Below are 25,923 nucleotides of genomic sequence, written 5' to 3' on the forward strand. Positions count from 1 at the left end.
ACTCGGGCCACCTCTCCGAGTCACGGAATCTCGCCTGGGAGTGCTCCCCATTAAAAGCACTCTCGAACCTACTGCCTGGCTCTGTTTTTTTTTTTTTTGTTTTTGTTTTTTTTTCATTTCTCCCCGTTCACTTTGGAAAAAACCTAACAAGTTCTATATCAAATACAAGTTAAAGAGCTGGCAATAGTGAGAGATTCAAAGTAGTCAATCATATTTGTGTTTGTGGATTCCAAATGAGGAGTCTTATTAAAAAAACAAAAAACAAGACAAACTACCAACCAATCCTTAAAATGGTTTGCCCTCAACACTAAAGGTGTAAAATTCTTATGTTGTATCTTCATCTATTAACAACGGAGTATAGAGGTAAGAGAAAGTGGGACTAAAAAAACATGATCTCAACAAAACACAATGAACAGAAATAAATACATTTCCATCTAACAGACATGGAAATGTGTTAAAGAACATATTAGTAATGCCTTAGAGTACTGCATGATAAACGACCTGTAACTACACAAAAGCATGCCAACACTTACCATGTTAGTAAGCGAATGCTAAATTTTTACTTCTCATGTGATTACATGGCTTAAGTATTTCCAACTAACTTTTAAGGAGAAAAAGTAACCATAGATACCAAGACTATAAGTAAGTCTCTTAATTTCCCCATGCATTACTAATAGTATACATACCTTAACAGCCTCTATCATACACAGGAAATGTGAATAGAAAAAAAAAAACCCTTGGGGCTTCCTGTCCCACTTTTAATAAATTGCAGAGGCATAATATTTTCTCAAGTTCATTTTATTAACAAAGAGTGCGAACTGTTTTGAACAAAAGGAAACCATGAATCATAGCATTTGGCAAGACATCAGACATGGAAAATAAGTAAAATAGAAGTAGATGAGGCGCCTCTCATGTATTATATTCTTGCTTCTTCAATAGTTTTATCAACTTTCAGTGTAATTTTCAGAAGAGTATAGCAGCTCAAACACAAATGCAGGAGCACAGTGGAAAGTCTGGCAATTATTTTGGGCCAATTGAGTATGAAAGTAAATATACCACAGTTTCATGTTAACCACTGTGCAATATGTATGAATCTTTAAATGTACAGACACTGAAACCAATGTCCAACTAATGAAAATAAAGGAGAAAAGAGGGCTTTAAAACACTTGTTGCACTACAGATGTTTAGTAAAAGGCAGGGAAAAAAATAACTTTAAATTATCTTCCATGTGTTCATATGACTGGGAACATAACCAATTCACATGAATGTCATTCGTTTAAAATTCTATTTGTAAAAGTCATTACATCAGAGAGATTATGTGCCATTAACCAGTGTGCCTGCACTTGAACAAACAAGAAAAGGTAAATAAATGAACTTTAGTCAGCCAACATACTCCAGAGAGATTCAGTCTAGTTTTGCTTTAGTTTTTCATATAAAGTATCTACAGGGCAGAATCTAAACATAAGTAATTTTTCTGTTCTCTTAATTTACAGGCATTAATGAAGCTATAAACTATGACCAAAACCTGAAATATAAAGTTGGTCATATAAACACAACTGAGCGTCTAGCCACAGACAGAAGGACACCAACACCGAGGCTGAGTAGGTTGCCAAGTGCATGCATGGTCTCTAATGAACTGTGTGGCAGTTAATCACCTTTTTATTGTAGTAGACAAACTGCCTTTTATAAATATACTAATTTGCTGAATTGAGGACTACATTGTTAATTCATTACATTACACAGAATTCTTCCCATGCTGTTTTTTCCTGTATACTAATGTCATATACTACAGTTGTGCTTTCTAAAGTTTCAGAATTTCTATTTTGGGTAGAGATGATTAAAAAAAAAAAAAAAAAACAAATCTGATTATCTGACTGATGACAAATTTGAGCACCAACTACAGCAAATCTCAGGGTCAGAGTCAAGGTAGCTTGCAAGTCAGTTCTCTTGATTTGAAAATTACCTTCCGCTGTTTCCATCAGTATTAAAGCTGAGGTCTTCAGGGTCTATTTGTTCACCATCAGGAAAACTGGAATGCGTATCTAAGACAAAAATTTAAAAGCAGATAACAGTTTTTAAAGACCAGTATTTTCTTTTCTTTGTCTGTAAATGATCTTACCAAGCATATTACTTAACTGGTAAAGATGTACTAGGTTATAGAAAAACCTGTCTTCACGGAATTTGTGATCTGATTCAAGTATAAGCAAGCACAAAGGAAAAATGAGAAAAAGTAAAATGTGAAATATCCACAATTAGAAGAGGAAAGACACTGCCTAACTTTGTCCTCCTGGGGACACTGTGGGAGCAGCTGAAGAAGGGAAGAGGAAATGAGGCTGTATATACTCTGTGAAGACTAACTCTATAAACATAAAATGTGTTTTAAAGCAAATTAAACTGCACATGCAAATATCACTACAAACCCATCAGCACTCAAAATAACTTGCCCCAAATTTGGCTGCTTCTAACAGAGAGAAAATTACTAAAAGTGTCATATACTTAAAAATCGTCCAATGCTTAGCTCTATTTTGAAAAAGACACTAAAGCATCAGGGAAATCTGTAAATTATATAGCTGACAACTAGCATAAGCCTGACAATGTTATCATTCCAGAAAATCTTGCAGAGGAATGCTTAGACTGATCATTAAAGTCTCTGGATAAAATACTGATAATGGGTGATGGAAGTTAGCTAAACTTCTTGTGCTAATCATTTCACAATGTATACATAATATCAAATCATCATGTTGTACTCCAAAAACAAAGCAAAACTATTAACAATGACTTTCTTTCAGTGAGTTTTATTCCTAAAACTATTTTGGGAGGAAAAAGAAACTTAAAAAAACAATGCTTCCATAAACTAAATGTATTTCTAAGAAATCAGGAATAATCTTTTTAAAAGTTACCTTATCAGCTAGGCTAATAACATCTAAACCCTCCCCAGGGGTTGGCAACCATTTTCTATACAAGGGCACATAGTAAATATTTAGGCATTATAGGCCACAAATTGCCTCTGCCGAAAAGCCTTCTCAGTTTTGTTTTTGTTCTAAACAACTGTACAACCTAAAAGCTATTCTCCAGTCACAGGCTGTACTAAAGCAGGTTGCTAACCTCTGCTCCACCAAGTAGCATCCAGCAGGTGTCTGACCAGCCAAAGAGTACTCAGCAAATTCTTTCAGTACTCACCATTTAGTTTACCCCATAGAATGTTGTCTCACAAATGATAGGAATTAAAAAAGAAAAAGAAGCAGAAACAGCAGAGAAGAAGCAGAAGCAGAAGCAAAAGAAGCAGTAGCAGCAACAGCAGCAGCAGCAGCAGAGCTAATTTTATGAATCTCTGTAAAAGAGCACCATGTGCTGCACCTTCGTCTGGGGGCTGCGCCATGAAAGAGTCATCAAATCCTCCCATGCTGGTGTGCTCTTCCTGCTCCTCATTCTCAGTGTCACATTCAATATCACTGTCACTACTCATTCCTGGCAGGAAAGAAGGGGAGAACATGTTTTTGACAAGAAACCATTGCAAGTGATAGGAAAAAGAAATCTCATGTACTAACCTGAGATTCCTAGTGAATTTTACACTGGATCTCAGGACAATATAAGACACCAAACAAAGAAATAACCACACAAACCTCAGTTCTCTTTAGTTATTTAGAGCAGTGGTTTTATTTTTGTTCTCAAAGATTAAAACTGCCCTTTCCAAAATATCTACAAGTAGTAATTTGAGAGACCAGTATTAATTTCATTATACAGAGAATATTTTTTCCAAAGCATACAGTTTTTTTCTAGAGACTTTTAATCCTGATTCAATATAAATGTAATTGTTCCTAGCCTAAAACATATATAAACAAGTCACATAAATACACACTTACATGTATGTGTGTGTATAAAAAATTCCAGTAATTCTAGCAATAAATGAGGTACTATCCCATTTGGGCCACCAATTTTGTTCTCATGTCTATCAGTTGATTTTTAAAAGAAAAAAATCTATAGAAGTACTTCTGTTTCAACAAGACAGTGATCAAGAAATTCTGAAAATCTTTTTGCTACAAACCCTTTTAAATGCTAGAGAAAGTATTAACTTAAAATATTAATTTAACGAAGAGACACATTTAAAGAAAACAAGAAAAAACACAGGTGCCAAAACAAAGATAAGGAAAACCAATGAATCAGATGCTACAGTAGCCCTGGAGAATTTGATGTATCTTTAATATTCCCTTGGACCCTCACAGAAAGGGAGTTGAGTGACTAAATCTTTACCCCCTGCATAAAGATAAAATTTTTATTGAAAAACCATACTAGGGGATCCCTGGGTGGCTCAGCGGTTTCGCGCCTGCCTTGGGTCCGGGGCGTGATCCTGGAGTCCCGGGATCGAGTCCCGTGTCGGGCTCCCGGCATGGAGCGTGCTTCTCCCTCTGCCTGTGTCTCTGCCTCTCTCTCTCTCTATGTCTATCATAGATAAATAAATAAATCTTCAAAAAAAAAGAAAAGAAAAGAAAAGAAAAGAAAAGAAAAGAAAAGAAAAGAAAAGAAAAGAAAAGAAAAGAAAAACCATACTAGAAAGAGTTTGCCTGCTGAGTATAGTCTCTTGTCTGTTTCTGCTGGGCTCAGCTCATCTCAGAATTCAAACTAAGGCCTCTGAGCCTAATTTAGATTTAGGCTTCAAAGTTGAGGTTCAAATCTCAGGAAATGATCATAAAAATTAGTCAGGAGCTAGCATTATTTAAATAAAGCAAATGTAAAATCCCCTGGAGGGAACATTCTGGGCAAGATGGAATAAGCACATTCCATCCCATCTTTCCCACTGAACAAAGCTATGAAACCTGGATAGAATGCATGAAGTAGCTATTTAATTTTAATGTCTTTTTTTTTTAAGGTTTGAGAGAGCAAGCACGTGCACACTCAAACATCAAGTAGGGGGAGAGGCAGAGGAAGAGACTCCTCAAGCAGGCTTCACGCCCAGTACAGAGCCCCACACAGAGGCTTGATTGCATGACCTCAAGATATGACCTAAGCTGAAATTAAGACTCAGATGCTTAACCAACCAAGCCACCCAGGTACTCCATGAAGCAGTTATTTAAGGACTCTGAAAAGTAAACAGGAACAGGAATATTTGGTGTAGACCAGAACTTGAAGTACCACCAAACTGACAGATTTAAATAAAACCCAGAGTCTCATAATATCATATTAAAAATATTCAGGATACAATCCCAAATTACTTCAGCATATGAAGACCCAGGAAAAGACAATCAACAAATGTCAACCGGTGAACACTCTTGAAGCATATTAAAAAAACCAAACACCTCCTCTCTGGAAGGAAGCTTCCACAATCCTTATGGTAACTCATAAGAATTATCACCGGGGGCGGGGGGAGGATTTTTTTAGGGGTGGGGGTAGGTGGGACAGAAAAAAAAATCTCAGAAAGGTGTGTTCCAATCAAAATTTACAAAAAACAAACAAGGTGGATAATCTACCTGAAATAAGAGTCAAACAGATACACAAATAGAAGTATAACATCATGAATTTTTCACAAATTGAGTAACTTGTTTAATGTGAAAAAGGGAAGGATAAAATTTTTAAAAATTACCACAGACTTTTTAGAAATGAAAGACATAGTCATTAAAATTATAGTATTAATAGATGGATTTAAGCACAGTTGAAAAAGAAGCTAACAAATTTAAATACAGAACCAAGGATATTAAACAGAATATTAAAGAAATAGGAGATGAAAATCCTAAGAAAGCAGTGAAAATATAAAGGGATAAATGGTAATAGTTCCAATTGTGTCAACAGACTGCCACAGAGACAGTAAAAATAACAAAGACGAGACAATACATTAAGAGAAAATGGTTGAGAATTTTCCAGAATTTATGAAACATACTCTGAATTGAATAAAAATATAACATCAAAATTTGGAAGATGTGACTATATAGTTCTTAAAAATAAATTTATTAAATGCTTACATTAGAAAAATAAGTCTCAATGATCTAAGCATCTACTTTAAGAAACTAGAAAAGGGCAAGTAAACTCAAAGCAAATAAAAGGAATAAAGAACAAATAAAGTCAGCAGGAAAACAACACAAAAAGAATCACGGACACAAGAAGGTAGTTCTTTAAAAAGATAAACAAAATTGAAAAACTTCTAGGGAGACTAAGGAAAAAGAGATCAAAATTACTAATATCATGAATGAAAGAGGGGACATCATAACAGATTCTACAGACATTTAAATGATAAGGGAACAGTATAAACAACTTTATGCTCATAAAATCAAGAACATAGATGAGATGAACAAGTTCTCTGATAGATACAAACAACTAAAGGTCACTCAGGTAAAAATAGATGTGAATAGGTATTTTAACTACTAAAGAAGTAGAACCTGTAGTTAAAAGAACTTCTAACAAAGAAAACTGTAGCCCCAGATGGTTTTTTGGACGAATTCTTCCTCTTCTGTTTTCAAGAAGTGTTTGTGTAGTACTAATTCTCCCTTAAATATTTAATAGAGGCTGAAACCTCCTTGTTTGTTCACCCACGCACCCAACCACCAACCAAACTCCCCCCACTTTCCTGCTGTCAAAAGCTAAATGTGGTACTTCTAGTTTAGAGTACACCAGCTACTTCTGTGAAGCACCATCTCCACCTTGTGGTCTGTCATGGAACTGTTGCTAAAAATACAAAAATCCACTTGAACTGAAATTTCTAGGAACAGGCTGCAGTGCTTCTGAATTCCTGACACATTCACAAACAAAGAAATGGAATTCTCTGGATGCTCAAAAACTCCCAAAATCTTAAGTTATTCTTTAAATTCACTTACAAACTCTTTACTCATTATAGGTCTTTAAAAACTTATTTAATTTCTAGTATTTAAAAGAACTGCAGCCTGCAGTGAATATTCAAACACTAGAAAATGCTGTGAACATTACTGGGTGGTATTCAAATAACGTAGTATTAAGAACTCTTAGCAAGGTTTATAGCACTACATACAATCACATGTTGAAAATGTCAATTTAGGGGCAGCCCGGGTGGCTCAGCGGTTTAGCGCTGCCTTCAGCCCAGGGCGTGATCCTGGAGACCTGGGATCGAGTCCCACATCCGGCTCCCTGCATGGAGCCTGCTTCTCCCTCTGGCTGTGTCTCTGCCTCTCTGTGTGTGTGTGTGTGTCTCTCATGAATAAATAAAATCTTAAAAAAAAAAAAAAGAAAGAAAAGAAAATGTCAATTTCGGAATTATTTTGCTTCCCAAACCTATTTCTTAGAATGCCACTCATATACTATAAACTGATTTACACAGTAGCAGAAAGGGCCATGAACACATATTTAGAGAAGTTCCCTAGCATTGTGAATGTAATGAGAAAGAAAAATTAGTCTCCTCAGCTCTACCTTAATACCAACTATTAGTTGGCCTACTGAGTCAACAGGTTCTGCACAACCCACTGCCTTCATTAAGTGAGAGGAAGCAAATACAGCATAAGTATCTGAAATGAAACTAGTCGATGTAAATCAACAGACCACAGTAATTTGCTGTGCCTTACTCCATATATTGCAATGTCTCCTCACTACATTAACTGATACCTAAAACAAACTAGTGATATTTTACCAACTCCAAGAAGCCTGAATATAGGATCTTAATCTCACCAGAGGGTGTCAGTAGGTTTTCATATAACTGGCTATCATTGATAAAAATTATAAGATATTATTAAATATAAGATTCCACAGAGATGTTAATGTGGAAAACAAATCTGCACCATACAGCAAAAGTTGAACTAGGGTATTTCTACATCAATCATCTACCACATTTTTTGAGCATCCACTATATGCTAGGTACTGTTAATACTGTACTTATTTCTAATTCCCTTATTCACAAGTGCTCAGATTTCAGATGCTTGGGAAATACATGAACCACTGGTGCAGCAGACACTACTATTTCACCTGCATTACTCCTTTATAATATGGAAACTCAATACTCTTCAACTATGTCCCCTTTTCCATGTGGCCATGTGAAATGGGTCAAGGAGTGGAACCAAAAGTTTAGACTGCCAAGTTTCCTTTTTTTTTTTTTTTTTGCCAGTGATTAATGAGATACTAAGAGGATGTTAGAAGTTGTTAAGGTGCTCTGATAAAATGGTTTTCCTTGTTGACAGAAGATATATAGAATAAAATAATCCTCTTGTATTCCCAGAATTTTATTTTGACTCTATATGAAGTTTGAAATTGCAGCAACCATCTTGCCAGTTCACTGAGAATGGCAGTGTGAAAGATGGGGGGGAAGGAGGAGTTCTTGAGGACATTAAGCAGCTGTTTTCCAACCCCGAAAGTACCCTATAAGAGTTATGTGAGACTTCATGTTAATACAAGAGTGTAAATTATCTTTTTTGGTTAAGCCAGCTGATTTCAGTTTTTGTAACTTACATTAAAATCTTTCTTTTTTTTGGAGGAGGGAGAGAGACAGACACATACATCCACTAGCATCCCTGAGAACTACACCTTGTACCCATGTGAAACTGTGATCTACCCTGGAAAGTGATTCTTAGAGAATGCTCATCCCTGGTTGAGTCATTCATCTCAACCAGTGGTTCTCAATTGGGGATGATTTTGCCTCCCAGGGGACATTTTTGGTTACCGTAACTCAGAGGAAGTACTGTTGGCACCTAGTGGTTAAAAGCCAAGGATGCTGCTAAACATCTTACAATGCACAGGGCAGCCCTCTACCACAAAGAAATCATCTGGCCCAAAATGTCAATGGTGCTAGTTAAAGAAATCCTGAAGTAAACAATAAGCTCAGGAATTACTTTTTAATCAGCATCAAGTACAATGACAGGGAAATTAGAAGCATTTCCTAAATGCGTGAATTTTTTATATGCTATAAAATTTAAGCCACTACAATTTATAATCAATATATACAAATAAATCAAAACTAGCTAATCAATCCCTACAGGTCATTTCCTTAGAGATTTTTTTTCTTTAAAGATTCTTAATCAAAATATTTAATTTTTAATAAAAAATATTAGTGTTTTAACAATTGACACTTCACTTTAAAAATCCTTTTCATTTAATCTCTTCTACTGAAGTAATGCTAGCTGCCACAGGCACACCTACATAGAGGGAGTGTTTAGTATTCTTTAACTGAAAAACCTGAAAATGCTACCACCCACATACTCTCTTACAGGGCAGCCAGAGGTAGATGGTGGCACCTGCATATTTGCTTTGAACTACAATTCATCAATCACTGAAATTCAAATGAGTGCAGAGGTGGAAGGCTGCAGTTTCAGAGAAATGGGGAAAAAATTTCAATGCCAAATATCATTAACAAAGTTGACTTCCTTTTCTGCTAACATATAAATGACACAACAGTGGCAAAACACATAGCCTTATTTCAAAACACCTTCTGGGACACCTGAGTGGCTCAGTTGGTTAAGCATCTGACTCTTGATTTCGGCTCAGGTCATGATCTCAGGGTCCTGAGATTGAGATTGAGCCCTGTGTTAAGGCCCTGCACTCAGCACTGAGTTGGCTTGTCTCTCTTCCCTCTGTTCCCTCTTGCTCCCCGCTCTCACAAACATGCGCTCTCTCAAAAAACAACAACAACAACAAAACAACCAACATCTTCTGTTACTCAAAATTACAAAATGTCTTCTGGAAGAACACATGGACGAATACTGGAAATGTAATGGAGAATGAACTGGTAGAGTTGAAGTCAGTTACCATAAAGGCTTTTTAATTTATTTTTTAAGATTTTACTTATTTGCCTGAGAGAGAGAGAGAGAGAGAGAGGGAGGGAGAGAAAGGCAAAGAGCCCAACGTAGGACTGGATCCTAGGACCCTCGGACCATGACCTGAGCCACCCAGGCATCCCATAAGGGATTTTTTTTAAATGATTAAAGTTTGGAATACTTCCATATGAATGAAGCAATTTACAAACATTAATCAAGACTGACTTTAGGGTGCCTGGGTGGTTCAGTCAGTAAAACATCTGACTTCGGCTCAGATCATGATCTCAGGGTGCTAGGATCGAGCTCAGTGGGGAGTCTACTTGTCCCTCTCCCTCTGTCCCCCCCATGCTCTCTCTCTCTCTCAAATAAATAAATAAATAAATCTTTAAAAAAAGGCAACTGACTTTAAAAGACACAGTACTAAACACTTAAAAGTCTATGAACGTATCTAATCTTATCTTTGCATACCTAACAAAATTCAATACCTATCATACAGGTGACAACACATTTACTGAATGAGTAGATGAACTATCTGTGGATTACTCCCAACCCCTGTAAACCTCCCTTCTAAGCAAGACATGTCCTTTTATGTAGTCAATTATCCATTTTGCTTTCCTTTGTGCTCAATGTCTTAAGTAACTCCAGTGGCACAATAAATGCTATATTCTGATCAAGAATGTTGGACAGTAATGTCTCAATTACTTTTTTAACTACTCCCAACACCAACACAAAAAGATCATTATTCCCACTTCCCACCAAATTATGACTTTATCATTCCATACCTTCCTCAGGAGCAGCTGAAGCTCCTTCAGGTAGCACAGGCTGTAATTCCCCAGTTTCAGAATTATTTTCCAAATCAGTCCTTTGCATTCCTTCCAGACGGCCTCCTTTAGCATTAGCCCTCAAAGAAGGGAGAAAACACCTGATATTTTTGTATAACTAGTCAGTGATACAATAATCCATATTTTCTTCTTGTCCTGAAACTGAGGTTGAAACCAAATAGGGTATATGGCATTGATGTTTAATACTAAATTTCAAGTACTTTTTTTTAACTTCACTACAAGAGACTAACAATAAAAGGTTAGAAAATGATGGACTGTATCAATGTCAATATCCTGGCTACAATATTGTTATCAGTTTTGCAAAATGTCATCATTAGGAGAAACTGGATAAGGTGCAAAAGATCTCTCTGTATTATTTCTTAGAACTGCACGTGAACATGTAATTATTGCAATAAAAATTCTGATTAAAAGACAAAAATAGAAGTCCTAAATAATTAATGTTCTCATTAATATGGAAAGACTTCAGGGATATTACTGAGAAAACAGGGTGTACTTTTTGTATTAAAAAAGCTATATAGTCAGTTGCCTAAATATGCATAAAAACTGAGATGACATAACATATATAAAAAATTAAACAGCAGAAATGTGTGTGGCAGGAAGTTGGAAAATTAAGCAGATGGGAGACAAAACTGGGGAAATTTTACTTAATATTATTTTTTTACTTCCATTTTTGAGCCTCTTATTATTAGTACTTAAAGTTTTTGCTTACAAACTACTTTAAATCAGGCAAGGAAAAAAAGACACAAGTTAGAAAACACCACATAAGCCAGGCTGGCAATACAATTAACTGTAAAATGAAGGTTATCGCTAAGAGCTGCAGATTTTTACAGAGGATTTTACAGTCTAGAAAAAATAGTCTGTTCATATACATTTAATTGTTATGACTGAAGACAGATATAAATATATCCATAAAGAAAATGTAAAAGCTAGTTGTAGTTTCAACCTAAGAGGAATATGTATAAAATTAGGGTTGGTTATGGGAAGGGTAAGACAATTTCTAATGATTCTAACACCTTTCCACCGCTTAAACTAGAGCTAAAACAGAAAACTAAGCCATACCAGCTTAAAAATTGTATAAAATTGTATTAAATTAGGTAAACTTAAGGGATGTTAATCTCTAAATTTAATTCAAAGTTCTTTCCAAAGTCTCCAAGGTAGAACTATGCCGTTGTTGAAATTTAGAAATGTATCTAATATCCATAAAATAGATCAGCACATTCACAGACAACATATTCCATAATCATTCTTTTTAATGAATGGCAGTTTAATGGACTTTGACGGTATCTGAGTTTTTGTTTCCTGGGCGAAAGATAGAGGCATTGACTACCATATAGTAGAAGTCTTTTGAGAAATTGAGTTTTGAAGACATTTGCATATGGAGGAAAAAAGTGAGATAAAAGTACAACAGCAGTGTTAAAATGGCCAGAAGTGCTTTGTTCCATACAAAATATGTGTAAAAGACCTATGATATGACATAATATAGCCCAGCACAAAGGTCTCTGAAAAAATGTGGAGGAAATTAAAAAAAAAAAAAAAGTTGACACATACATCAAAAACTCACAAGGCAGAATTCACACAAGGTTACACACACTTCAGTAAAAATGATCTCTAACATAATAACTTCTCTCATTTCATTTCATTAAGAAAAAAAAGGTCTCTGATACTTTAGTTAAATTTTAATACAACAAATACTTTGCTAAAAAACGAACAATGTGGAAATTTATTCATTACGATGTAGAATTTAAAAAGCTCAAACAAGGGCAGCCCTGGTGGCTCAGCGGTTTAGTGCCGCCTTCAGCCCAGGGCGTGATCCTGGAGACCTGGGATCGAGTCTCACGTCAGGCTCCCTGCATGGAGCCTGCTTCTCCCTCTGCCTGGGTCTCTGCCCCTCTCTCTCTCTCTCTCTCTGTCTCTCTGTCTCTCATCAGTAAATAAATAAAATCTAAAAAAAAAAAAAAAAAATTCAAACAAAGCTATTAGCTATTATTCCATTATATAAACAAAAGGACTTACCCCAAGGTGACCATTTTCCTCCTTTTCTCAACAGCAGGTAAACCACTGAAAACAGCAACGACAACAGCATCTGAATCCAAAGCTTGACACTGCCGGTCTTCGGATTTTGGCAGAATATCACTGATACTTCCATGTGATAAGGCTCTGGGAGAACTGTGCCTGCTCCCAGACTGGGAGCTTCCTGAGGAGCCTATAGAAAAGAAAGGGGGGATATTCAGAAAGAAGGCAAACAAAAGCTCTCTAGTCTCCACTTTAGAGTATCTCCTACATACACATTTTTAAACTGCAGGAAAACTCAGAACCAATTTAAAAATATATACTAAGTTTTTTCATGCCAAATACGAATCCAGAATATGCAGTCTAATGGCTGCATTTTCTTACTGATGGGCCTCTTCTCTTGTGAGATCAAGGAACTTTCAAATCAAGTTTCAGCATTTTGGTGTCTTTAAAGATCTAAATCTATGTGCACCCTAAGATCAATTTTAAATAACAGACATCTACCCACCAAAATTAAATTCTAAACTCTCCAAATTTACCTTCAGATGGAGTTTGACAGTCTCCCTTTGAACGGCTATTTTCCCCAGAGTCTATTGCTCTTCGAAGTGAGAGACTACCTGCTATACTGGACCGAGGAGGCTTAGGCGAATTACTCTTCTTATTTGTGGCTGCAAAGACATTTAAAAATATTTCTGAATAAGATAAAATAGCATAAAACTCACTACACATAGGTAGTCAGAAGGAGGCTAATCTTACAGAATGTTTTCTATCTATTGCATCCAAAAAACCCAAGACACTCTGGTCCCAAATGGTTTATTTGGGGTTTTATGTGAAAAGTATTCCTACTTTGCTACTTGTGGAACAGTCTTAACCTGAAAAATATCAGTAAACTCCAAAAGAAAAATCCTACCAGATATGAACTCCAATTTCAATGCCAAAGTATTAACAAACACTCGAAAATGATAAATTATTGGATTATCAAGAAAATCACTGAATTAGAAACAAATCACAAATATAATGCTTCAAGATATTTAGAGCTAAAACAATAATTGGGAAAAAGATGTATAGCCTTATAATGAATTAGAAAAAATATGAAGTGGGCTAATGCATGCACAGACTTAAGGAGCTAGAAAAAGAATAAAGAGAAAGCAGAAGACATGCATTTAAATATAACAAACAGGATTAGGAGGTAGGACACTAGACCAAGAACTGATTTTATATACATACATATATACATATATATATATTTTTTTCTTTTAATTTTTATTTATTTATTCATGAGAGAGAGGCAGAGGGAGAAGCAGGCTTTCTGCGGGGAGCCTGATGTGGCACTCAATCCCAGGACCCTGGGATCATGAACTGAGCCAAAGGTAGAGGCTCAATGACTGAGCCACCCATCCGTCCACTGATTATCTTTTTATAGACCAGCAAAGCACAATCAAAAAATGAAATTAAGTAAAAAATGCCATTTACAAAAGCATCAAATAGAATAAAATACTTAAAAAAATTTAAGACTTAACATTGAAAACTATCACACACTGCTGAAATAAAGAAATTTTTTAATCCTTCCAATAAATGCTTAATAAAAAATAAATGAGAAAAATACTGTGTTTACTGATCAGAAGGCCTGATATTGTTAACATGGCGATACTCCCAAAATTTATCTACAAGTTCAAAACAATCCATATAAAAAGTCCAACTATCTTTTAAATTTTATTAACTTTTTTAAAGAGATAAAGAAAGCAAGAGAGGCAGGGCAGAGGGAGAAGGAAAGAGACTCTTCCAGGAGACTCCCAGATGAGTGAGTGAGGAGCCCAGTGTGGGGCTCATCTCCATGACCCTGAGATCATGACCCTGAACCAAAATCAAGAAGTCAGATGCTTTACTGACTGAACCACCCAAAACCCCAATGGTCTTTATAATTGCAGAAAGTGATATGCTGATTCTAAAATTCATATGAAAAGATCCAGATACCCAAAAACATCTTCCAATGGAAGACTCACACTTCTGATTTTAAAAACTTGCTGTAAAACTATTAGCCAAGATTGTATGGCATACTAGTGTAAAGACAAAAATATAGATCAATGGAACAGAATTGAGTGAGAGTCCAGAAACAAACCCTTACATTTATGGTCAATTAATTTTTGACAAGGAGGCCAAGACAATTCAATGGACAAAGGAAAAAAAAAAGATGGACAAGTGTTGGCAAAGATATGGAGAAACTGGAACCCTCAACTGGGTTCTAATTAGGAATTGGATGGGAAAGCAAAATGTTACAGCTCTACTGGAAATAGTTATGGATGGCCATACCTCAAGAAGTTCTCCTATAACCTCGCAACTCTTCTTCTAAGCATATGCCCAAGATAAATACAGAAACATGTACATGAATGTTCATAGCAGCATTGTCCATAATAGCCAAAAAGCAAAAAAAAACACTACATAATGCCTACCAAATGATGTGTAGGTCAACAGAACGTGGTACACATATACAATGAAGTAATGATTCAGCCATAAAAAGGAATGAAATAATACATGCTACAACCTGAATGACCCTTGAAAATGTTATGCTAAATGAAAGAAGCCAGACATAAAGGCCTCATAGTACATGATTCTACTTACATGAGACATGCAGAAGTAGTAAAACCATACAGAGAAAATAGACTAGAGGTGACCAGGAGCTAGGGAGGAGGGAAAAATGGAGAGTGACTGTTCATGGGTATGGAGTTTTTGGATAGAAGATGATGAAAATGTTCTAGACAGTGTTCTATTCTAGATAATGGTGATCATCACACTACTTTGTGAACATATTAATAACTGCTGAACTGTACACTTGAAAAAAAAAGATGTGAGAAAAAATTAAGAGCAATTTTTCCACTGCAACATATATATAAATAATATGGTCATTCACCAATAATACATTCTGCTAATATATCATTAAATTAAAATAGAAACAAAGGCAGAATTTAATGTAATAAAAAGAAGAGAGTAGATAAAATAAATCCAAGAAATAGGTCTTTGAAGAGATGAATTAAATGGACAAGTCTCCAGCAAGTCAAATTAAAGGACAAAACAAGAAACCACTTATAAGCAAAATAAGAGAAAAATTAATAGCCCATATTCAGAGGCCTTTTTTTTTAATTTTAAGATTTTATTTATTTATTCGTAAGAGACAGAGAGAGAAGTAGAGACATAGGCAGAGGGAGAAGCAGGCTCCCTATGGACAGCCTGATGTAGGACTTGATCTCAGAACCTGGGATCACGAACTGAGCCAAAGGCAGATGCTCAACCAACCAGTGAACCACCCAGGTGCTCCTCAGAGGACTTTTTAAAATTTAAGAAACCAGAATAAATGGCTTTATATCAATACATTTAAATATCTAATAAAACGAGTAATTTTCAAGGAAAATTAATTATGGCAATTGGTTTAAGGGGAAATCTGAGACCAAGAAACACAAAGAAATTAAACAGTTTGTTAAAGTTCTGTCCCTGAAAGAACTACTAAATGGCTTTATGAATGAGTTTCATTAAACTTTAAATTTTTTTTTAAATTTTTATTTATGTATGATAGTCACACAGAGAGAGAGAGAGAGAGAGAGAGAGAGAGAGAGAGAGGCAGAGACATAGGCAGAGGGAGAAGCATGCTCCATGCACCGGGAGCCCGACGTGGGATTCGATCCCGGGTCTCCAGGATCGCGCCCTGGGCCAAAGGCAGGCGCCAAACTGCTGCGCCACCCAGGGATCCCCGAGTTTCATTAAACTTTAAAGGAACAGATGGAATCCCTGGGTGGCTCAGAGGTTTAGCACCTGTCTTCGGCCCAGGGCGTGATCCTGGAGTCCTGAGATTGAGTCCCATGTCAGGTTCCCTGCATGGAGCCTGCTTCTCCCTCGCCTGTGTCTCTGTCTCTGCCTCTCTTTCTCTCTGTCTCTCATGAATAAATAAACATTTTAAATATATATATATATATATACACACATAAATAAAGGAACAGATAAGATTTTAAATAATTTCACATCACAGAATAGGATAAAAGCTTCTGAATTTATTCCATAAGGCTGGCATAAAATTGGAATTCAAATAGATTAAGGATAACGTAACAAAAATATGTTTCAATTTTACTTATGACTACAACAGTCAAGAATACTAAGTAAAATGTTAGCAACCCGAATATGGCAATATATTAAAAAAAATTACACTTCTACTCTCAAATAAATAAATTTTTAAAAATTTTTAAAGGGGGGTGCTGGGTGGCTCAGTCAGTTAAGTGCCTGACTTTGGCTCATGTTATGATCCTAGGGTCCTGGGATCAAGCCCTGTACTGGGCTCCCTGCTCAGTGGGGAGTCCTGCTTGTTCCTCTCCCTGGGCCTCTCTCTCTGCTGGTGCTTGGTTGTTCTCTCCTGTTTACTCTCCCCAGCCCTCAAACAAATAAATGAAAAAAAAATTTTTTTAAATTACAAATTACCAAAACCAAATAGAATTCATTCTATTTTGAAAATGGTCAACATTAAAAAATATAATTCTCGGGCAGCCTGGGTGGCTCAGCAGTTTAGTGCTGCCTTCAGCCCAGGGTGTGATCCTGGAGACCTGGGATTAAGTTCCATGTCAGATTCCCAGGATGCAGCCTGCTTCTCCCTCTGCCTGTGTCTCTGCCTCTCTCGAATAAATAAATTTAAGAATATATATATATATATATATATATATATATATATATATATATATATATATATATATATATAAAATTCTCTAAGTTAAAATAATCAGACAAAATAATGATCATTTTGATAGATGCCAAAAAGCACAATTCTGTACAACTTTTTTTTTCTGAAGATTTTATTTATTTATTTGACAGCACACAAGCAGGGAGAGCAGCAAAGGGAGAGGGAGAGGGAGAAGAAACAGGCTCTCTGCTGAGCAGGAAGCCCAACATGGGGCTCGATCCCAGGACCCTGGAATCATGACCTGAGCTAAAGGCAGATGCTTAAACCAACTGAGCCACCCAGGTGCCCCAATTCTGCACAACTTCTTCAAAAAACAAACAACAACCTCTTAGTAAGTAGAAAGAGGTAGTTTGGTATGATGGTGAAAGCCACAGGCTCTGTGGTTCAAGGTCTTGGCTCTGTCAACTACCACGGTGAAACTCTGAGAATGCTGTTTAATGCTCTGTGCCTCCATTTACCTATCTATAAACTGGGGATAAAAACTTGTCTCAGAGTTGCTGGGAGTAAGTGAGTTAATGCACTGTGACTTAGAAAGATATCCCACACAAAGTAAACAGTAGCAATTGTTGCACACAGTAATTATTAGCAATAGAAGGATATATCTTTTAACTATCTACATATAGCAGGGGCGCCTAGGTGGTACAGTTGGTTGTGTGTCCAACTCGGTTTCGGCTCAAGTCGAGATTTCAGGATCATGAGATGGAGCCCCACCTCAGGCTTTTGCGCTCTGCACAATGTCTGGTTTGAGATTCTTTCTCTGTTTCCTCCTTCTGCACCTCCTGCTCATAAGCTCACACTCCCTTCTCTCTCTCTAAAATAAATAAATAAATCTTGAAAAAATATATAGCAAATTTTGTACTTGAGAAAAAAAACTGAAAGAACCCCTAAACAATGAAAAATGAAAAGTAAATAAGAAAGGAAACAACAAACCATGATTATTTGCTGATTGATCATCTACTTAAAAATTCAAGATAATTAACTGAAAAATAGAATTTAGAAATTTCACCGAATGGGCTGAACACAAGACAAACATGTAAAAACCAACAGTCTTCCACTAGTGACAAATAATTAGAAAATATTATGGGGGTGGGGGAAGAAATCCCATTCACAATAGCAACCTAAGTTATAATCTATCCAGAAATGAATATAACAAGACATATACAGAACTTTTATGAAGATAACTAAAACTGTGAAGTATAAATGAGAGGAGCAGGAAAAAAAAAAAAAAGCAAGTGACAACAGAAGGGAGGTACCTGCAAAAATAGGTAACAAAAGCTTTTTGCAAAAGTCCATCCAAAGAGCAATATTTTTTTTGTTTTAGATTGTCATTTCCTTGATAACTAGATGAAGTTGAGTAACCTTTGAGATGTATACTGTTCATTTGTATTTCCTCTTACATTGATTACCTAATCATAACCTTTACTCCATTTTCTACTGAACTGTCAGGCTTATTTTAGAACTCTATGTATTTGGCAATCATCCCCTCCTCCATTCATCTCTACTGGATTACTACACCAGTATCAAGCATTAATATATCCAATGCTAATAAACACACACGGTTCAGAAATAAATGTTTACCTATATGTTCAAATTATTTCTTTTTTTTTTTTTTAAAGTAATCTCTATCTCCAACATGGGGCTCGAATTCACAACCCTCAGATTGAAGAGTCACACACTCTACTGACTGAGCCAGCCAGGAATCCCTTTAATGATTTTTAACAAGGGTATCAAGTTCATTCAATGATGAGAGGAAAAATCTTCTCAACAAATGGTGCCAGGAAAGCTGATATCCACAAAGAAATGAAGTTGGGCCTAACACAATATACAAAATTAACTAAAAACAGATCCAGGACATTTATAAATACATGAATCTAAAGCTATAAAACTCTTGGGACGCCTGGGTGGTGAAGTTGGTTAAGCATCAGACTCTTGATTTTGGCTCAGGTCATGATCTCATGGTCATGAGATCAAGCCCTGCACTGTGAGATTGAGCCCTGTATAGGGCTCTTGGCTCAGTGGGGAGACTGCTTGAGATTCTCTTTCTCTCCTTCTCCCTTTTGCCCCTTCCACCACATGTATGTGTGCGCACTCTCTCTCCTTCAAATAAATATATCCTTAAAAAAAATCCCTTATCAAATATATGATTTGCAAATACTTTTTCCTATTCTGTGGGTTGCCTTTTCACTCTGTTGATGCTATCTTTTGATGGTAAAAGTTTCTGTTTGATTTCAGGGTTGTAAGTTAAAGCCCCACATTTAAAAAAATAAAATCTCGGGGGGGGGCACCCCATTTCAAAAATGGGCAAAGGACCTGAATGGACATTTCTCCAATGAAATGGAAATATATACGAATGTCTGATGAACACTATAAAATGTTCAACATCACTGATAAATGTGAATCAAAAGCACAATAAGATAGTTAAGATACCACTTCACACTCGTTGGTATGGCTTTTATCAAAAACAAAACCAGGGATCCCTGGGTGGCACAGCGGTTTGGCACCTGCCTTTGGCCCAGGGCGCGATCCTGGAGACCCGGGATCGAATCCCACATCGGGCTCCTGGTGCATGGAGCCTGCTTCTCCCTCGGCCTGTGTCTCTGTCTCTCTCTCTCTCTCTCTCTCTCTGTGACTATCATAAATAAATAAAAAAAATTGAAAAAAAATACTTTAAAAAAAATAAAAAAAAAACAAAAACAAAACCAAACCGTAAAATTGTAAGTGATGAGGAAGATGTGGACAAACTGGAACCCTTGTGCACTATTAGGTAGGAATGTAAAATGGTGCAATCTCTATAGAAAACAGTATGGCAGTTCCTAAAAAACTTAAAAAATGAATTAACATATGATCCAGCAACTCTTTTACGTATGTCCAGAAAAATGGAAAGCAAGGTCTTGAAGAGATGAACACCCATCTTCACAGCTGCATTATTCACAACAGCCAAAAAGTGGTGACAATCTAGTGTCCATCAAAGGATGAATGGATAAACAGAAAGTGGTATATATACCAACACACTACGGAGTACTATCTAGCCACAAAAAGGAAGAGAATTCTGACACATGCTACAACATGGATGAACCCTGAGGACATTACAGTAAGTGAAATAAGCCAGACACAAAAGTGTGTTTCCACTTATACAGGGTACCTAGAGTAATAAAATTTAGAGACAAGAAGTAAATAGTGGCTCCCAGGCCTGGAAGGAGGAACAGTAGAGAGTTAGTTATTGTTTAACAGATACAGAGAGTCAGTTGTGCAAGATAAAAAGAGTTCAGCAGATGGTAGTGATGGCAGCACAATGTGCATATATACTCAATGCCACTGAACAGTACTACTTAAAGAGGTTAAGACAGTAGATTTTGTTTAACAGATTGTGGTAAATTTTCTTTTAAAAATTGAACACAGAGTGGTGCCTGGGTGTCTCAGTCAGTTAAGTGTCTGACTTTGGGGTCCTGGGATTGAGCCCCATGTCAGGCTCCCTGCCAAGCTTCTCCCTCTCCCTTCCACTCTCCTTCTGTGTCAGATAAATCAATAAAATCTTAAAAAAAAAATTGAGGATAGAATTATCCTATGATTCAGCAATACCATTTTGGGTATATACCCAAAAGAACTGAAAGTAGAGACTCTCACAGGTATTCATAACAGCATTAGTCACAATAGCCAAAAGATGGAACCAACCCAAATGTCCATCAATGTATGAATGGATAGATGAAATGTGGTATATACATGCAATGGAGCCTTAAAAAGAAATGAATTTCTGACACATAATACAATATGGATAAACCTTGAAAACATTATGTGAAAAAAAATAAGCCAGACACTAAAAGACAAATACTGTATGGTTCCACTTATGTGAGATATCTAGAAGTCAAGTTCATAGAAACAGAATGTGGAACAGTGGTTGACAGGGGTGGGGGTGGAATTATTACTTAAAGCGTACAGAATATCAGTTTTACAAGATGAAAAAAGTTCTGTGAATGGACAGTGGCTACTGAATTTAAAAATATCTAAAATTCTTAAAGGAGCCACCTACACTTCAACTTGACACCTCTCAATGGCATGACCACTGTTCCTTTCTGGAGATATTGTCCCTTATAGTTTTTTCTAATTAATTAGTGGTTTTTTTTTTTTTAAGATTTTACTTATTTATTCATGAGAAACACAGAGAAAGAGAGGCAGAGACACAGCAGAAGGAATAGCAGGCTCCATGCAGGGGAGCCCAACGCGGGACTCGATCCCAGGTCTCCAGGATCAGGCCCTGGGTTGAAGGTGGCACTAAACCGCTGAGCCACCCGGGCTGCCCCAGTCCCTGATTTTAAACAGCATCTGATACTGTTGATTTCCATCCATCCATCCATCTATCTATCTATCTATCTATCAATCAAGATTTTATTTATTCGAGAGAGAGAGAGGCAGAGACACAGGCAGAGGGAGAAGCAGGGTCCATGCAGGGAGCCCGACATGGGACTTGATCCCAGTCTCTAGGATCATACCCTGGGCTGAAGGCAGCGCTAAACCGCTGAGCCACCCAGGCTGCCCCCACTATTTATATCCAGCTGTGACCTCCTAAGGTTCAGATTTATGTACCATTCACCTGCCTAGAAGATATTTTTACCAGAATAACTAGGAGACATCTTAAACCTAATAACCTAAGATATTTCAACAAGAAATCCTAATTTCTTGCCCCCACCCCTCCCAAACCCCACACTAGCCTTTTCCTTATTTGATTTGCATCCAAATTAATGATAGTACCAGTCACTAAGTTGCTGGAACAAAAACTTAAACATCAGTCTTATTTTTTTTCTTGCCCTACACAACACTATCTAGCCTTTCTTGCCAGGGTTGTGGGAAAGAACTGAACCCTCTTGGTCTAAAATATTGGTTTTGAGTAATGAACCAACTTCTCTCCCATGTATCTAAAATAGTAATAGTTATATACCATCCTTGAGGGAATTAACAAAGATGGGAACCTCAGTCAAGAAGGGCTGCTAGACTATGAGCAAGTCTATCTACTCACTGTAGTAACTCTAGAATAGGGCACCATATTTCACACACGCTATTGTTATAGGCTGTTTTACAACTCCTCCTCAACCCCTTTCAGACCCTTCTCCATATAACAAGTAATCTTTGTAAACGGTAAATCAAATCATAAATGCCCCCTACCCTCATTTTCATTCTCTAGAGACTTCATCCTAAAATCAGAATAAAACTCAAACTCCTTATCTAGGTCTTACAAGTCCATACCTGATAGAGACTCTGCCTCCTCTATGACTTATCTCCTAGCAGTCTCCCCTCTGTGATTCAGTCAGTTTTGAGTGGGAGAAAAGGCTGTATATATTTGTAGTCTTAATTTGTTGTATGAAAGACAAATAATATTATTCCAAAAATAACCCATTCTCTAGCTTCCTAAATGACACAGGGAAAATGACACTAATAATAGGATCTTTACCACTTACAGTTTCGTAAGTAACAACCAGCAACTGATGACTTTGCCAAGAGCTCCATTCCCAAATCCTGTAATCTGCTGGAGTTTTCGGTTCCACATGCAGCTAGAGCTGCCTGGTCAGCAGAAAAAAGGCCTGCTTGCATGTCTCCAGAAGCAGCATTGCTTTTGATTTCTGAAAGTGTATTCTTTACATCAGTTTTCACACATCGAACTTCAGCCATTTGAGTTTTGAGTCTTTTCAGCATCTTTAAATCAGAGGGAACTCTCCACATTGCCTGCTGTTTCCTTTGGTCTTTATCTTTTCGAGAATATGATGCTTTAGAGACAAAGTTACAAGTTATGTTAATACAGGCTTAAAAAAATTTTTTTTAAAAATACAGCCTTTAACATTCATGAAATCATTCTATACTGTCAATATATACAAATGATGTGTAAAAAAAACTAAGGTATTGGGCAGCCCCGGTGGCACAGCAGTTTAGCGCCGCCTGCAGCCCGGGCTGTGATCCTGGAGACCCGGGATCGAGTCCCACGTCGGGCTCCCTGCACGGAGCCTGCTTCTCCCTCTGCCTGTGTCTCTGCCTCTCTCTCTCTCTCTCTCTGAATAAATAAATCTTAAAAAAAAAAAAAAACTAAGGTATTAATAATAAAAGCATACATTAAATTCCATTAATGAAAATAAAGATTTAAGTATCCTAACTATTCAGATCTTCAAAGTTAGAATCTGGGTCACATTATAACCACTCAAATCTGAGTTATTTAATTATAAAAGTCTAAAAAAGCTGCCCTACTGCCTGTGCTTTCTTCTTTATACTTCTCCATTTTTCTCAAATTCCTACACTGAGCTTTCATCTTCATAATTGAAAAAATGAAGAAAAAAAAAAAAACCCTAGAAGCCAAACAGTCAAATCTGCTATACATAGTATATACAAATACATACATTCCAACTAACTTTAAAAAGTTGTGAAATGTAGTTACTATTAAGTGCCATGGAACATCATGAAGGAATAGTTCCTTGTCACTGAGTCTCTGTAGTCTCTTCCCAGAGAAAGATTTTTCAACTCACCCACCCACCCTGCAAACATTAAAAGGAGAGGCAGATTTTGAAAATCAAAGAACGTTATGATGGACTCAAAGCAAAAAGAAACCAAGCACTATCCCCCAAAAAACAAAAAACGGGGAACTAATACGCATTAATTAGACAAAGAACAAGTCCTCATTAGCAGGAATGACACCTAAACCTGCCTACACATTGCAGCAACCTTCTACCACAGAAGAGGAAGTAGAGGAAAAAGTAGACCTTGTCTACAGCCATCTCCCAACTTCTGCCTTTTCAAAAGGACTCAGACTGTGTTTGGGTATCAGGCGGTCAGGTGCTCAAGTAGGTGAGCTCCCTCCTTTGGCCCCAGGGCATATGGGTTCAGGAATGGTTTAGTAAGTTCATTCCTCTGACAGTGTTTAATTTTTTTTTTTAAAGACTTTATTTATTCATAGAGACACACAGAAAAAGAGAGGCAGAGACACAGGCAGAGGGGGCAGAGGGAGCAGCAGGCACCATGCAGGGAGCCTGACGTGGGACTTGATCTAGGGTCTCCAGGATCACGACCTGGGCTGTGGGCAGCGCTAAACCACTGCGCCACCGGGTCTGACAGTGTTTAAAGTGGATTCATGACTCACTTTCAGCCAAAAGTCTTCTGGGCAAGATTCTTCTATCTTGATAGGAAGATTTTACTGCCTTTGTTTATTTAAGAAACATCCAGAACTTACTGAATGTCAGATTATCTCATTTAATTCTCTCATATTAGTTCTCTGAGATAACTAAATTCTATTTTTATCTTCATTTCATTTTATTTATTCTGTGGTAGGGGAGAGGCAGAGGGAGAATCTTAAGCAGGCTCCACACTCAGCACGCAGCCCAACATGGGGCCTGATCCCACAACCCTGAGATCATGACCTGAGCCAAAATTAAGAGTTGGATGCTTAAACAGCCATGCACCCAGACACCCCTAGAAAGAATTTTTATAAATGAAGTAAGGAGAGATTTTAGAAACCCAGGATTTGGTCTCAGATCTACCATTTTGTTGCTGTAACTTTATAGAAACCTGCCAACTTCTGAGTCCATTATTTATTTGGAAAATGGAGATAATAATATATACCTAACAGGGCTGTCATGAGGCTCATAAACATTGAGAAGACTCAATGTTTATGAAAAGCATTCTGGGACGCCTAGGTGCCTCAGCAGCTGAGTGCCTCCCTTTGGCCAGGGTGTGATCCTGGAGTCCCAGGATCAAGTCCCACATTGGGCTCCCTGCCTCTCTCTGTCTCTCATGAATTAAAAAATAAATTAAAAAAAAGCATTCTGTGGTATAGTCCCCATCCAAACTCTTTCCACCAAGATGTCAGAAATTGTTTTCTAAAACACTAATCAGATATTACTTTCCTGCTTACAATCATTCGTGAGAGCACCAGCCTCGCATCTGAGGCCCATTATCTCATTTTTAGTGGCTTTATCTTCTGCCTCTACCCCAAACATATCCCAATGTTTTGATATTACTTGAAACTCTGTAATCCACAGGCAATGCTATATCCCACTTCTATACTTTACACATGTCTTATTTCCTTTGCTTTCTCTGTTAACCCACACTCATCAGAGGACATCTGAAATGTCTACTCCTTTAGGCACTTAAACCACCAACTGCCTTCTCTTCTTTCAAATCAATTCTTACCTAATTTTCTATAGTACTTGGAATATACTTCCATTGCAGCACTTGTCACCTTACAGTAAGAAAGACAAACATACAGACTGTGAACAACTTAAGGGTGCCGATTACATCTTAGTGATCTTTGTATTCCAGGCTAACCTATGGCATAAAATATTCAAAATGTTTCGCTAAATAAAGTCTTTACTGATTAAATCTTGCACCCCACATCTACATGGACTTAAATCTGTATTAAGTCACATGGTTCAGTTTATTACTAGAAACTGACAAGGATTTTAAAAAGTGAAAATCCCAAATGGGAAAATACAAAAAAAAAAAATTTTTAGACAAACCTCCTTCATTTGATAATCAGACAACCAAGCCTGTTTCAAATGTTAGGCACTGTGCTGGTCAGGGAATACGACAGTGAACAAGATGAAACCTCAGTCTTTGTCCTCACAAAGCTCACAATCCAACTGGAAAAATGAAAAATAATTTCAGTACCATACGATAACTGCCA

At 36.9% G+C, this 25,923-nt stretch overlaps 1 protein-coding gene across 13 annotated transcripts in view; it reads right to left on the reverse strand.

Annotated features, from left to right (window-relative positions):
- Positions 1-25,923, reverse strand: part of TRIM37 (tripartite motif containing 37) — a 240,633-nt gene that overhangs the window by 126,096 nt on the left and 88,614 nt on the right. For 6 of the 13 annotated variants that reach the window (XM_025440882.3, XM_025440881.3, XM_035720378.2 and 3 more), the window contains 6 exons: positions 22,718-23,023; positions 13,090-13,218; positions 12,554-12,743; positions 10,481-10,620; positions 3,358-3,468; positions 1,964-2,042 (listed from right to left, as the gene is read on the reverse strand). In XM_025440882.3, the coding sequence (XP_025296667.1) occupies positions 1,964-2,042; positions 3,358-3,468; positions 10,481-10,620; positions 12,554-12,743; positions 13,090-13,218; positions 22,718-23,023 (955 nt within the window). Of the gene's footprint in view, positions 1-780; positions 2,043-3,357; positions 3,469-10,480; positions 10,621-12,553; positions 12,744-13,089; positions 13,219-22,717; positions 23,024-25,923 lie in introns of those variants that run through there. The other 7 variants (XM_025440883.3, XM_035720379.2, XM_025440878.3 and 4 more) reach the window with 3 other exon arrangements.

This window comes from Canis lupus, chromosome 9, assembly GCF_003254725.2.
Source record: "Canis lupus dingo isolate Sandy chromosome 9, ASM325472v2, whole genome shotgun sequence".
NCBI classification, from domain to species: domain Eukaryota; kingdom Metazoa; phylum Chordata; class Mammalia; order Carnivora; family Canidae; genus Canis; species Canis lupus.